Source organism: Panthera leo, chromosome C1 (genome assembly GCF_018350215.1).
Source record: "Panthera leo isolate Ple1 chromosome C1, P.leo_Ple1_pat1.1, whole genome shotgun sequence".
Classification (NCBI taxonomy): domain Eukaryota; kingdom Metazoa; phylum Chordata; class Mammalia; order Carnivora; family Felidae; genus Panthera; species Panthera leo.
In genome coordinates, this window is record NC_056686.1 from 94,555,554 (window position 1) to 94,569,960 (window position 14,407).

The following is a 14,407-nucleotide window of genomic DNA, read 5'->3' on the forward strand; positions in this document are numbered from 1 at the left end:
TCAGCCCTGCTACTGGTGACTCCCCATAGGTGTCCAGACATGATCTGGGACACGGAACAGCCGTTTGGGCCCATCCAATCCCATGTCCGTGGAGCCCGGAGTGCATACGTACGTTGAGGACATAGGCAGAGGGAGGCAGAGGTAAAGGAGACCCGCTGATGACGAAGGTGATGGTGGGCATGCTCTGTATGGAGTTGCAGTTGACCACAAACTGAGAGAGAGGAGAGGCAGAGCTGTAGCGTGCCAGGACACGGGGGGCCCAGACAAAGGGCCCCAATCCCCCTTTCCCTGTGAGACTTCCTTCCTGACCTTCCAGCAGAGGCTGAGAGCATGGAAGGCAAAGCCCGATTCCCAGGCACAACACTGACCAGGTGCTCTGCTTTCCTGGGTCTCCCTGAGCACATCTCAGGTTTGGAATGTGTTGGTACGGCCGTAAAGAGTTAGGCTCATTCCAGAACAGATTTCTACCTTCAGAAAGTGCAACTTACAGAGAAGAAACACAGGCCCAGCCTGTAAAAGCATGCTCTCACACAATTCATATCCCTGCTTGTGTGCACCTGTCCACGTACTCATCACACACACACACACACACACACACACACACACACCCTGAGGAGCCAAGATTTGGTCTGACCAAACGAGACTCTTGCATGCTGGAGGAGCAAACTGCAGAAGTGTGTACAAGGGGAGCAGGGGTGGGGACGGGAGGCTGCTCAGATAAAAGCCAAAGGAGTATTTCTAGGTAAAAAGAAATCTCGGTGGAATGGGGAAATGTGGTATGCCTGCCTCTATCGGCACACGTCAAATGACACTGGCCACACCAAGGTGAAATGTGCTCCTAGGGCTGCAATGGAACAGCCGTCCCTCCTGACAACCATTCAGCCCATACTCACAGTCTGGTTGGTGTTACTCCCTCCCCTCACCCCTCCTTGCTTTGAGGGTTCATGCCTGAAAGGCCATGCTGTGTCCCCACTTAATCTGTCCTGCCAGGGGTTTAGCCCCCCATCCAAACCCCTCTTCCTGTGCTGAGGCTGCATCATTGTGCAGAGAAATCCTTGGCTTCTGGTTACTCACATCACCGTACTGAGACACCTCGGCTCCTGTGGCCTGCAGGAAGGAGTTCATGTACTGCTGGGGCACAGCCAGCACATAGGTCCCTGTGTCCACAATGGCCTGGCAGCCCTGGGAGCACAAGCCGGTGGGCTGGTTCCCAACGAGAAACCTGAGAGGAACACCAGTACAAGAGAAATGAGTGGACTACTGCCACACGCCTGTGCCATGTTCACCGTGATCTCCCCAACCTCGGAGCTCCAACATTCTGCCTCTTCTAGGAAGCCTGGCCACCCCACGACACAGCTGCCCTTATAATGTTGCTGTGCCTTCTTGGTCAGGTAACCCTTCCAGCTCTGACTGAGAGGCCTGGGGAGGCAGGGCTTATCTTCCTTTATCTTATCTTCCTTTTTCTGTGTCTTACCTTTCTATATCTACCTATGTGAGGTCCACACAGTGCCAAAGCTGGGAATCACTTCATAAATCACTTGCGCATCTAATATGTGCAAGACATTCTTGCAAGAATTATCTGCGATACAAACAGGAGCAGATTGTATTCACTGTTTTTAAAGAGTACCTTCTAAGAGACATGAGACAACACCATACGTTAAGCTACCACTTAATGCAGTAGCTGGTAATCTCCGTAATGTGGTCCTATGTGATTCAGTCGCCGGCTCCTTCTCTACCCTTCCTCTTCAGTCCATGTATCTTTTGGGTACTGTTGGTGAACCAAGGTACTTGGATGTAATGGTGAATAAGACACCTAACCAATTACCTCTCTCTCTACTCTTCACATTGGGCTGGTTGCACTGTGACATACCCAAAGATGAGGAGATGCAAGCTGGTAAGACTATGGGACTGAAAGAGAGACTGGGACCCTGAGAGGCCTTTTCAAGGGAGGTAATAATTCATCTGGGAGCAGAAGGATGTGCAAGGACACGAGGACCACTTCAGGTGTTACAGTCAAAAGAGAAGAAGCAAGAAAGTCATGGCGAGGTGCAAGGACATGGTCAGGTCCGTGCTGCACATCCAGAAGTGGTGGGAAGGCTGTTCTGATAGGTAGGGCTCAGCTGTTGGATGGTCTCGACTACTGGCCAAAGACATGTATCTTTATCAGGCAGTGATGGACATTTCCTGAAGGCTTGGTGTGTAGAAGTAACTGATTCATGATCGTGAGTTAGGAGATCAAATATGCTTGGGCTCAAATTTTGAAATGTGTGAAATGTGTGACTTTGGATAAGTTACTTAACCTCTGAGCCTTGATTTCTTTATCTATGCAAAGAAATATACTGCTGACCACCTTATAGTGTTGTAGTGGAGATTACATGCAATAATATATTCAATAAGTATTTAGCACATTGGGCACATAGAAAACACCCATGACGGCTATTACATTTCCTGATGAAGGAAGTGGTAAAGACTATGCTAATTGGGATAATGAAGCTTCCAGGAACAAAGATGTAGATTCACAGAGACCTAGGAATGACCAACCTGCTGACATGGCAAGGCTCAGTGACCAAGTCAAAAAGTTCAGTCGAGAGCTAGATGCCAAAGTCTACTGAGCTCCAGGAATAATCAGCCTGAGGGTTTGCTGATTCTCTTTAAGGGGTTTATGCCATGACAAGAACAGGAAATAGAGTCACACTGGAGGGACACTCTAGGGGTGTCCATAATCCATAGGAACTTTCCTCTGTACTTACTCATCGATGGCAACCTGCCAGTACATTTCCCGGGTGACAGGAGTCCAGACGATGTCACCAGAATAAAATTGGCTGTTCATTCCTCCCAGGATGAGCTCTCCACCATACTCATAGGTTGGTTGGCTAGGGAGAAGAGGAGAAGAGTGTGAGTTCCCACAACACACATGGCCAGGCAGCCCCTCCCTCCCCTCTCACTGTCCCTCTCTCCTTCAGACACAGTGGAACCGGAGGAAGAGGGGTCCCATCCTCTGACCTGCTCTTCAGGCTCCGCCAGGCTTAAGGCATAAGGGAGAGGAGTCTCCTCAGAGGAACACCCAGAGTATCAGAGAACTGGAAACACAGACTATGCCCATAAAAGAGGCGATGGGATTGGAAACCAGGCCTGTGAAAAGAAACTCTAAAAGCCTCCCAGGGACACCCTCCTGAGGGCAAAGTGAGAAGAAGAAGAAACCCCTCAGAGAGTACCTGGAGGGGGCCTGACAGACAGAGATCTCAAGTGGGCAGTGATGGGGATGCTCCTGTCGTGCTCAGGTTGGTAACTAGACGGTGTTAAGAGGATTCAGGCCTCTTCTGTTCCCTAACCTGGGCCTGCCAGTCATTGAACATTTGGACTCAGGTCCCCTGGGGATCATGTGGTTAGGAAGATGAAGCAGTAAGTAAAGTTTGCCACAAGAGTTCAAGGCCAGCAGAGTAAGAAAAGTACTGGATTTGTGACCAAGGTATTTGCATTTGAGTCATGGCTTCACCCCTATAAGTGATGACTACAAGAACTCTTTTTGGAGCCAGATATGTTCTTATAAATATCATTTTGTTATAGTTCTCTTTATTCTAAATTTATATTTATTGTATTAAGAAATGATCATGTGGCTGGTCCTATAGCTCTGAATTTGGTGAATCTAATACAACAATCTCCACATTTACTTATTAAATGTTGAGGGATTGTAGTCCATTTTTAAGAAAAGAGTCATCTTGTGGTGCCTGGTGGCTCAGTCGGTTGGGCATCCAACTTCAGCTCAGGTCATGATCTCATGTTCACGAGTTTGAGTCCCACGTTAGGCTCTGTGCTAACAGCTCAGAGCCCGGAGCCTGCTTTGGATTCTGTGTCTCCCTCTCTCTCTGCCCCTCCCCTGCTTTCACTCTACCTCTCTCTCTCCCAAAAATAAATAAACATTAAAAAAATTTTTTTTAAAAAAGAAAAGAGTCATCTTATGGCTTATGGCCTAAAATAAAAATTCTTCTAGTGCATTTAAATAAAATTCCCCCCCAAATATATTACAAATCTTCAAAAATAAATGGATTGCATATGGCAAGTTATCCCCATTATGTCAGGATATGTTAAAACCTGGGCCTTGTTTGATGTTGAAAGCCCCCCCTCCCAGTGGCTCCTGGGTGGCTCAGTCGGTTGAGCATCTGACTTCGGTTCAGGTCATGATCTTATAGTTTGTGAGTTCGAGGCCCATGTCAGGCTCTGTGCTGACAGCTCAGAGCCTGGAGCCGGCTTGGGATTCTGTGTCTCCCTCTCTCTCTGCCTCTCCCCTGCTCGCACTCTGTCTCTCAACAATAAATAAATGTTAAAAAAATTAATAAAGTAAAATAAAAGCCCCCACAGTGCCTCATTTGCTGAGCCCTACAGGGCAAAGATGCTCACCGAGAGAAGTAGAAGCTGAAGATGGGCTTGGTGAGCTGGCCCTGCTGCACCATGCTCTCCATGACTGTTGGGCTATTCCCCACTGCCAGGTTGGGGTAGGCCATTCCCAGGATACCATCAAAGTTTGCATAGTAGAAGGGGTTGCTAGGTTCAATCTCACTCAGACCAAACTCCTGGTTATGGATGACGATGTTCTGAACCTGAGACAAGTGAAAAGAAAAGATTAACAATTCAGGGTAGACAAATCCTTCCCAGACTTAGGTGTCCGGGGAATGGAACCTAGACCCTTTTTTAAGGAGAAGAAATTGGCTTCTTTCATTGAGTTGGCTCAGTCCTAGCGTGGGGCATGGAAAAAGAAGGGACAACAGCATCAGCCAAACATACATGTCTTGGAAAGAAGAGTGTGGGTGTTGGCAAAGTAGAGGCCATTGTTTTTTGGAGTTAGAGTTTCCACTTCCATGGACAGTGAAAGGACAGTGGCTGGTTTTATATCGAACAATCTGTGTGCACAAATGACATAGGAACTGCGTGTGCTTGATGTAAAGAAAAGAAAATAGTGAAAGGAAGGTCTTCAAGCACCCAGAGTGAAGTCCTGTGGAGGAGGAAGCAGATGTGCTCCAGGTGGTTGAGGAGGGCAGATAAGACCAAGGAGCAAATTCAAGGGGGAGGCACAACGTAAAGAGCCTGCAGCAGTCAGGACTGCTGTGGGGCAATTCTTGTCTTGGGACAAAGGTTTAATTAGATGGCCTGTGGCACTCTTTCCAAGAGTCGGCTTTTAGAAATGTGTACCTAACTAACAACCTTTGATATCTCTGACAGCTTAAGAGTCTAGAAAAGGGGAACCAAATGGCAGACCCACAGAAAGATGAGAACAGCACTTACAGTCACAGTGTCATATCCCAGGAGCACAGTCAGGCTGCCACTTCCATAATATAGTGTATAGGTTTGCCCATTGTTTTGGTAGGTGGAGGACATGCTGGGGTTGAACGTGTTGTGATTGGCTGTGCAAAGAGACAATGCAATGTTAGTGTTAACACATTTTCCAAAATACACGGAGGACACTTATCCCTGATGGCCTGGGACCATCAGACCAAGCCTGGGATTGGGCTTCAGCCTCAGACTCTGGGCTGAAGGCAATCAATACCCCAGAAAAGTCTGTCCCCTTGGGAAACAGATGTTGCCCCAATTCCTTCCAACCTACCATTTTCTGAAGCATGGGTCAACTCAAAAGTGCCAGGAATTGGGGCCCACAGGAAAGAGCTGAGGAAAGGGATCAATAGAGAAAGGAATGGAAGCCCTGGTCTACTTCTTTTGTTTTCTAGAGATGCAGCACTTGTGAAATACAGACCAAGAGCAAGATTTCCAGATGTTCTGAATTTAAGGAGGCTGAGATCATGGATATGCACCAAGAACTCTAGACTTGGATGATGGGCTTGTGCTTAATCCCGACTCTGCGTCGCCCTCTGCTCCTATCCATGGGTGGGTGGTGATGGTGGTATACTCACAACAGGCCTGGCTCTTGCAGTAGGTGGAGGGCACCCACAGGTTGGATGAACCCGTGTCAAAGAGGACCAGGAAATTTTGTGGTGGTGTCCCAATGCTGATCTCTCCAAAGTAGTAGGACTGCAAAGAAAAGTTTGTTACCCCAGTGTATTAAGCAGCCAAGCCATGTCCTAAAGATTGAGATGAAGTTGACTCACTAGAAACCACATTGTGGCCAAATTATATTCTTCTCTTTCCAGAAATTCTCTTTCACTTCTGGAGCCAGACCCCCTCGATATTCTCCATTTTTGTCCTTATATGCAAGATTTTGACCAGGTGAGAATTAGTCTGGCAAGACAATCTCTTCTTCCAAATGTGTTTTCTCCTTTGCCATAAGGTGATACCTCCATGGATTTGCCGTTCTATGCCAGAACATGCAAAGCTGGAGAAGCAGTCACTTTTTTCTCCATTCCCAGTGCCCATCACCTTCCCCATCTCTCTCTCTCTCTCTCTCTCTCTCTCTCTCTCTGTCTCTCTCTCACACACACACACACACACACACACACACACACACACACACCTCTTTCTCTTCCGGTGTTAGATATTTCCACACCATTCTCCTCCCTTGGTCACTTAGTAGCCAAGGTGCCAGAAATAAAAAAAGAAAGGTGGCTGGAAAAGCAAGAAGAGAACTTCACTGAGACACACTTTGAGTTCTAAGTGAATTTTAGCCAGTCATGTCACTGCCCTGCCTCTTCATCCACCATCTATAAAAGTGGGACTTGAGATAGGAGATTCCTGAAGTGGCTTCTAGATCTGACACTCATGTAACATCTCACTAAAGACAGTCCATAGGACACCAGTGTGTTGGGATGCCCTGAGCAGACACTGCAGTCTCAAGAACATGCAAATACTTGCTCTGAGCACCAGTGTATGTTCCCAATGGGGAGCTACATAGCATCTGGAGCTATGGAGATTTTGCCTGGCCGCTTTGCCTGTGCTTTCCCTCTTTCCCCTACAGCTCATCACTAGGACTTCCTTTAGATTGCTCAATTGACTGGAACATGGTCATTCGGAATCTCCTAACCATGTAAATGGAGCTTTAGAGAGTGAGCCAGTAATGACAGGAAAGAAGGAAGGAGAGGGAATATGATAGTGTTAAATGGTACCAACTCATAACTTCTCCGGATACTTTCCTGAGGAAGGAGAGACTTGGGTTTAGTAAAAAGTCCAAAATCAGAGCTAATGAGAGGTCTAAATGAGTATCTGAGAATGGTTTTCAGCCAAGGTTTATAGACACCACCTTGACCCTCACTTACATTCAGGTAGTTGGTGAAGGGCTCATAAGCAACAGCATCATTATTGAAAAGATACTTGGCAGCTGGATCAACCTTTGGGTGGTTCTTCAGGAAAGTCTGTAGTACACCCCGCTCTTCCATCACCTGGCGGATGGACTTGCCTTTCTTCAGAATGATTCTGCAGAGAATAGGGCAAAAGGAGTGACCCTCACCTTCCCCATGAAAGCAATGCCTTCATTGATCTGATGTGGGTTTTCAAACCTTCTTATACTCTACTCAAGAAGAGCCTCTTATAAGAAATCCTCCTGGATTTTAGTGAGTTCTGACCACTGCAGTCACTCCAGCATTTCCAGCATGAAAATGCACTGCAATAGGTATTTGGGGTTTTCTGCTTACATATTGTTTACACAGAATAAATATCTGTTCCTTCCCAGTCCTTCCTCTAAGCTTTATAGATATTGTACATCCTTCCTTCTTGTCCCACAAAACACCAACCCACCTTTAATCACACACACACACACACACACACACACACACACACACACACACACCCCATCCATTGTAAGTCTTGGCTCCCTGGGTTTTTCAGTTCATGGTGCCAAACTATGATCTGGCTGCCTCTCCATAAGATCTGTATGGGAGGCCTTTGCTCTACCATAGCTTCTGATGCTCCCTCAGGGCTGAAGCTGAATCCCCATACAAACCTTTCCACACCCTGTGAGAGGTGTAGACAAACCAACAACAAGACCAGGATCTTCATGGCGTTGATTTCAATGGCCCAGAGACACGTAGGACACAGTGGCAGACCCAAGGGATGGGACACACAGAGGGAGATTGGATCTCTCTTTTATACCCTGATCTCCCTGCTCTTTTCATTTGAAAGCACGTGAGTTTCTTAACCTTTGTACCAGCTTGTGCCCCTACAAGTCCATGGATTCTGTTTGTTTTTCCCTCTGGTAAGTATCATGGCCTTTCTTATCCACTCTGTAGTCAACTTAAAAAACAATTAGTGGATTTGCTCATCGAATCCACAGATTAGGATGTGATAACAAATATGAAATGCACTGGGAACAAAGGATCCTGGTGCCCACATCCACCGGGAAATGGGTGCTGGCAACTTCTGCCAAAACAATGGAACAATTTGTGCTTTGACTCCAAAGTCCATGTGCTTTTGGGAGATTTACAATAGACTCTCCACTTCTTCCCCTTTTCTTTCTTGTTCCTCTCATCAGACTCATCTATAGTCTCCTGAATGCGATTCTCACAGTCCATGACACTGATCTTTATTTTCTATCTCTTAGTTCACAATTAGCCAACACTTATGGAATATCTACTCTGTGCTCACCTCTGTGCTAAGCTCTGGGAGCACAAAATAAAATCAGAAATGGTCCTTGTATGCAAAGTCGGCATCCTGTCAAATGACTGACAGCCTAGCATTCACATATGTGTTGAGTGAACAAGAGGGAGAAGAACAGTATGATAAAGCAAGCAGAGACAAGGAGTGATAGCTTCTGGAAGGATGGAAAAGCCTTCAGAGAAGAGGTAACATTTGAGGAAGGATCTTGCCAGATGGTAGTTGAGAAAGTAAGGAAAGTGGAAAATCCACTGGCGGCAGAAGCAGAGACTGGACAACGGCACCCAGGAGTGAAGTGCTGTGATGAAATCAGAGAACATCGTGACCAGCGTGGCCAGAAGAGCAATTTTCACCGTGGCTCCTCGGAAGCCAGGACCCAGCCCAAGAACCTGCACTGGGGCTGAGCGGTCCTCATCATGCTAACTGTCGCTCTGGAAATTATTTTCTATTCAGGACCCATCGCAACGGAAAGGCCTGTAATGCTAAAATCGGAATACTCTTGATTCTGCAAAACTGTATTAAAGCAACGTATGTTCAGTATCCACAGTATTTTAACTTCTAGTCCATTGAACTATTTGTTATCATGCTCCATACTGATGGAGCACACCTTGGAGCACCCGGATCAAACTCCTGGAGCACAGCACTAGGTGTCTACACAGACGTGACCGGATGGTGAGGCAGACCCGGTATGCCATGCTAAGCAATATGGGCTATATTCCATAAAGAGTTAAGGAACCATTAATTTTTTTTAATCCTGGAAATGACACACTTAATACCTTCTATACACACTTTACCTATTTGTAGGTATTTGTACCTATTTGTTTTCCTATTTGTAACACTTTACTAGCTTCTAGATTGTAGTGTTTTAGAAGCATGTAGTAAAAGTAGCCAGTTTATAAAATGATTCCCTACATAAAGTTGTAGCAGCATGAGAGATTATTGGAACTTTGTCATGAATCTACTCCTGAACACTTTGAGCTATGCACAAAACCTAAAGAGTTTCTAATTTCATATTTCTTTCTTTATACAAAGAAATTCTTTAAAAAATTTTTAATGTTTATTTATTTTTGAGAGAGAGAGGTACAGGGTGTGAGTGGGTGAGGGGCAGAAAGAGGGAGACACAGACTCTGAAGCAGACTCCAGGCTCTGAGCTGTCAGCACAGATCTTGACGTGGGGCTTGAACTCATGAACCACGAGATCATGAGCTGGGCCAAAGATGGACACTTAACTGACTGAGCCACCCAGGCGCTCCAAGAAATACTAAAATGGAAACTTGAAGGTCTACAGAAGATATGCTTATATCAGTAACTCCCACTTATTGGCTTTGTACCAGATACATGTTTCATTTAACCATTGTAACAACCTTAGAAGCTGATTTAACTACCCCATGATCACATAGTTAATCAGAGCTGGGATTTCAAGTCTGGTTTGTCTGGACTCAACCTGTATCTCAGCACAGCCCCTCCTCCAAGCCCAGGGCGCTCATGCTTTCTCTGCTTCAATGTGCACAAAAGCATCGACTGTATTTTGTTGTTGTTGTTTGTTTATTTATTTTTGAGAGAGAGAGAGAGAGTAGAGCACGAGCGAGGGAGGGGCAGAGAGAGAGAGGAAGGGAAAGAGAATCTCAAGCAGGTCCTATGCTGACAGCACAGAGCCAGACATGGGTCTCAACCTCAGGAACCATGAGATCACAACCTGAACCAAAATCCAGAGTCCGACGCTTAACCGACTAAGCCACCCAGGTGCTCCAAATGTATCGACTTTAAAGACAATGACAGATTTAGATTTGATTTCATTTTCTGTACAGAGGTATTCTAATTGCTTTTTTTCTACTCTCCTAGTTTTTCTTCCCACCTGCAGAGAAAATGTAACCCTGTATGCTGCTGCCTCCTGGTGGCAATATTCCTAACTCAACAAAAACAGGGTTTGGGAACCTTTTATGTAACTCTTCAAAGTCAAATGAGAAAGTGATAACAGCTCCTAACATGGTGTCCACAGATCACCTTCCTGTGCGGAGACAACCGGAGCCCGCTCATTAGTCATGCCCGTGGAGCTCGAGTCCTGCCCCCTTGCCCATCCGAGTCAAACCTTGCCAGGTGTTCCTGGGACTTGATCGCACATCTGTGCCTCTGGCCACCTGCCATTCCTTACTCCAGGCTCCCTTACAGCATTTACCAAGGCTTCTTTGCAGCGAGATAGTAGTACATGAGCTCTCAGAGTCTGTTTCCTCAGCATGAGATGAAATGGTGAAGCACAGACCAGCCACTGGCTGCTCCCAGAGGTACATCACTTGAGTACTTTTCTCTCTCCCACCTGCGAGTCAAGTCTTGTAGAAGCCTGGTCTTGAAACATCACCCACTGTCCTCAGCCCAGCGGCCTCCACTCGGAATCACCACTCAGAATCATCCACCAGGAGAGGGGAGACGGGAGCAGTATACACAGGCCTCCTTCCCCAGTTAGTCCGGGGATGTTTGGGCACCTTCTCCTCAAGGTATGGGGCCTATTCGGATGTCACTGCTGTAGCCCCTTCTAGTGGTCCAAGCAGGAAATATATGTATGGATACACATATTTCTATATCAACCAATCCATATATAGTTTTAAATCATGATTTCATACTGATACTTCTGAGCCTAACGCCACAGGGTTCTTTCTAGCCTTTTCTGTTTTCCTATTTGTAACTACTTTCTCTGGCAGTGAGAAACATGGCCCTTCTTACCCACAGTGGATTTCCTTCTGTGTTTAATTCTGGAATGCATAGAAAGCAGTTTCAGAATATACGTGTCAAAAGCAAATTTGCTAGAGGCCAGTATTTGTCCATGGTTCCTCTTTAGCTTTTCAGTAAGGAGGCAAAATGCCGTTTTCCAAAGTGACTAAGGCTAGCTCTTTTCTTCCCTAATTCCTTCAATGTGATTATGCTGTTGGTGCATTTTTAACACGGCTAAATACATTTGTTGCTGTTTGTGCTTTAATTTTGAGTTGCTCTAGCCCCACCACCCCCATCATTGATTTTATTTATTTGTGGGATGTGAAACACTCTCATGGTTCGAAAAGTCAGAATGACACAAACACGTGTACTCAGGTAAGTGGCAACCCGCCCCCCCAACCCTTTGTACCCCGTTCCTGATCTCCCATTCTCTCCACACCACCCTCACTCCACACCTGCCAGTACCGATTTCATTATTTCCGTGTTTATCCTTTCTGTTACTATTCTGTTTCTTTCCTTCCGTAATCTTTCTGTTACTTTCTATTACTCTGTGCACAAACGAGCAGACGTGTGTTTTCTTATGTCCCCTTTTTCCTTACGTGGAAGATAGTGTACTACGGACATTTCTCTGCACTTTTGTTCTCTTGACAATAATACAGATGCTGTTTAAATGATGTGCTTAGAGGACAACACCAAGAGGGTGTGAATGTAAATACCGAAGAAAAGGGACCCAGGGAAGAGACTTGGAGCTCCCCAACATTAAGAGATCAGGGATAAGAGGAGAAATCAGCACAGAACGCTGTGAAGGAATGACCAGTCAGGTAAAATCAAAACCCGGAAGCATAGTTAAGGAAGTGTGTCACTGGGGCCAAGGTGGCTCAGTCTGTTAAGGGTCCGACTTCGGTGCAGGTCATGATCTCACAGTTGGTGAGTTTGAGCCCCACTTCAGGCTCTCTGCTCTCAGTGCAGAACCCACTTCAGATCCTCTGTCTCCCTCTCTCTCTGCCCCTCCCCCACTCGCTCACACACTCACTCTCCCAAACATAAATAAACATTAAAAAAAAAAAAAAGAAAGAAAGAAAGAAAGTGGATCAGGGAGGACAAAGTGACCAAGTGTGCCAGTGCTGCTGCTGCATCAAGGAGAATCAGAAGTGAGACTTGAACTCTGTATTTAACAACGTGGGCATCACCAGTGACCTTGGCAAAGAGTAGTTCTGATGTATTAATGGGAGGAGACGTTACACCGGTGTGACATAAGAGGATTGTGGGAAACCGCCCTGGAAGAGATTCTGGCTCTGACCACCTGCAAAGTGAGTGTTGTTCAAGGCAGAGAGGGAAGCAACATAATCCACACTGGAAAACATCAGCATGGGCTAGACCCAAACTCCCTCCTTCCAAAAACAGCAGTAGGGGAACGTGAACTTGAAAGGCAGAGCTGACAATTGTATTGCTCAGGTCATTTCAAGAAAAGAACTCCAGGGAACTCAGATGGATCCTTGTGTTTCCAGTTTATTCAACAGAAAAGAGACGAACTCCCTGTGGCTTTGGGGCCTGCTTATAACCATGAATGGTTTATGAATGTCTGGGTAAGAGCAGCTCCTGTCAGGGGATCTGCAAGAAAAGATAAGGGCTTTCCCCAGCTTCTGCCTTCAACAGAGCTTAGGCTCCTTGACACACAGCAGAGTTTTCTGGGTTTTCTTTCTTTAGAGAGAGAGAGAGAGCACTTGTTGGAAGGGTCATCGAACTGACAGAGGACTCGTTCCCATTAATGGGAACACAGGGGTTGTCCAAAGCAAGAGGAATGTGTCCTGGGGCTAGATGACAGGGCCAGAGGATGGCCTCCTGCGTTGGGCTTCTGTCTGAAGACCAATGTGACCAACCGGGTGGTCTGTGTCCACCTCAGAAGTGGTGGGCTCTCTTCTAAGAGTCTTGGTCTGCCTGTCAGGAGTGACTGTAATATTTCCGGAGGGGATAGTCATCATTCCAGGGGCTACAGCTCTCTTTCCAAGGGGCACGATCTTCTCTCCAGGGGACTTAGTCTGACCATGCATAGAAACCATACTCATCTCTCCGTGAGTCATAGCCTCTCCAAGGGTCTCAGTCTTCATTTCCACAGCCACAGTGTGCTTTCCAAAGGACATAGTTTCACTCGTAGGGGTCACAATCCCACTTTGGTGGCCTGTAGTCATATCTGCAGACTTCCTATGGGTGTTAGAAGCCATAGACTTTCCTTCTGAGGACAAAAGCCCCATATCATTGGTTCCAGTCGGACTTTCGGGGTCAGTTCTTAAAGAATTCATAGCAGTTGAGAGCCAAAATTTTGGTGAAGGAGTTGAGCTGAACTCTAGAGGAAATCATCGGAACAGGATGAGAGTCCTACCGCTTCCTCCCCATCCTGTTAATTGCTGGCAGGACTACGACCACTCCAGGGCTGAAGTACTTGCTTCCAAAATCCAGAAGTGAAGGATTTCATAATGCACTGACTTGAGGGCATAGATAAAATCCCACCACATTGAAGCCCTGCTCCCTTACCTCATCATGTTGATATGATCCCAGGCACCTATGGGCACTCAGCACATTTACATTTCTGGGGAATGACCCCGAGAAGCCTGCCAGTTTTCTATGCTTAAGGCCTCACTTTGACCTTACTGATGGCACCTTCGGCAAGACCTTGCTGCCCCCCAAGGCCTAATAACAGAAACCTCCTGTGTCCCCCATGGTAGAAGGCACCAGGAACAACATGGAGGGCAAGGAGCCCACTACTGACAGCATTTGGTAAAGAATTGGGTTGAAGTCCCATCTCTTCCCTTGACTAGCAGTATTGCCTTTCTGAGCCCCAGTGTCCTTGTCCCTAAAATGATAGTTATAAATCATCTCAAAGGATGCTGTAGCTGTAGCATGCCAGATTCCATCTCCTAACTACCAGGGCAGTCTCTCCTATCAAAGAGGTTATCAAAAGAAATCTGACTTCCTCTTCTGGCCCTTGTCCCACGAAAGCAGGAGGAAGCCACAGAGAAATAAACTGACATATATTGAGCGCTAACATTGAGCCAGCAGTTTTCACTTCTTATCTCATATAGTTCTTATAATAATGTCATGAGTATAAGGATCATTCCCATTTTGCAGATAGGGAAAACAAAGCTCAGAGGGTCAAATGGAGCCTGCCTCT

The 14,407-nt window shown here is 46.3% G+C and overlaps 1 protein-coding gene across 2 annotated transcripts in view; it reads right to left on the bottom strand.

Annotated features, from left to right (window-relative positions):
• LOC122228379 (pepsin B-like) overlaps positions 1 to 14,407 on the bottom strand; it is a 28,997-nt gene that overhangs the window by 413 nt on the left and 14,177 nt on the right. For both annotated transcript variants that reach the window (XM_042953405.1, XM_042953406.1), the window contains 7 exons: positions 7,200 to 7,356; positions 5,904 to 6,021; positions 5,281 to 5,399; positions 4,399 to 4,598; positions 2,751 to 2,873; positions 1,075 to 1,222; positions 113 to 211 (listed from right to left, as the gene is read on the bottom strand). In XM_042953405.1, coding sequence (XP_042809339.1) covers positions 113 to 211; positions 1,075 to 1,222; positions 2,751 to 2,873; positions 4,399 to 4,598; positions 5,281 to 5,399; positions 5,904 to 6,021; positions 7,200 to 7,356 — 964 coding nt within the window. The remainder of the gene's footprint in view (positions 1 to 112; positions 212 to 1,074; positions 1,223 to 2,750; positions 2,874 to 4,398; positions 4,599 to 5,280; positions 5,400 to 5,903; positions 6,022 to 7,199; positions 7,357 to 14,407) is intronic.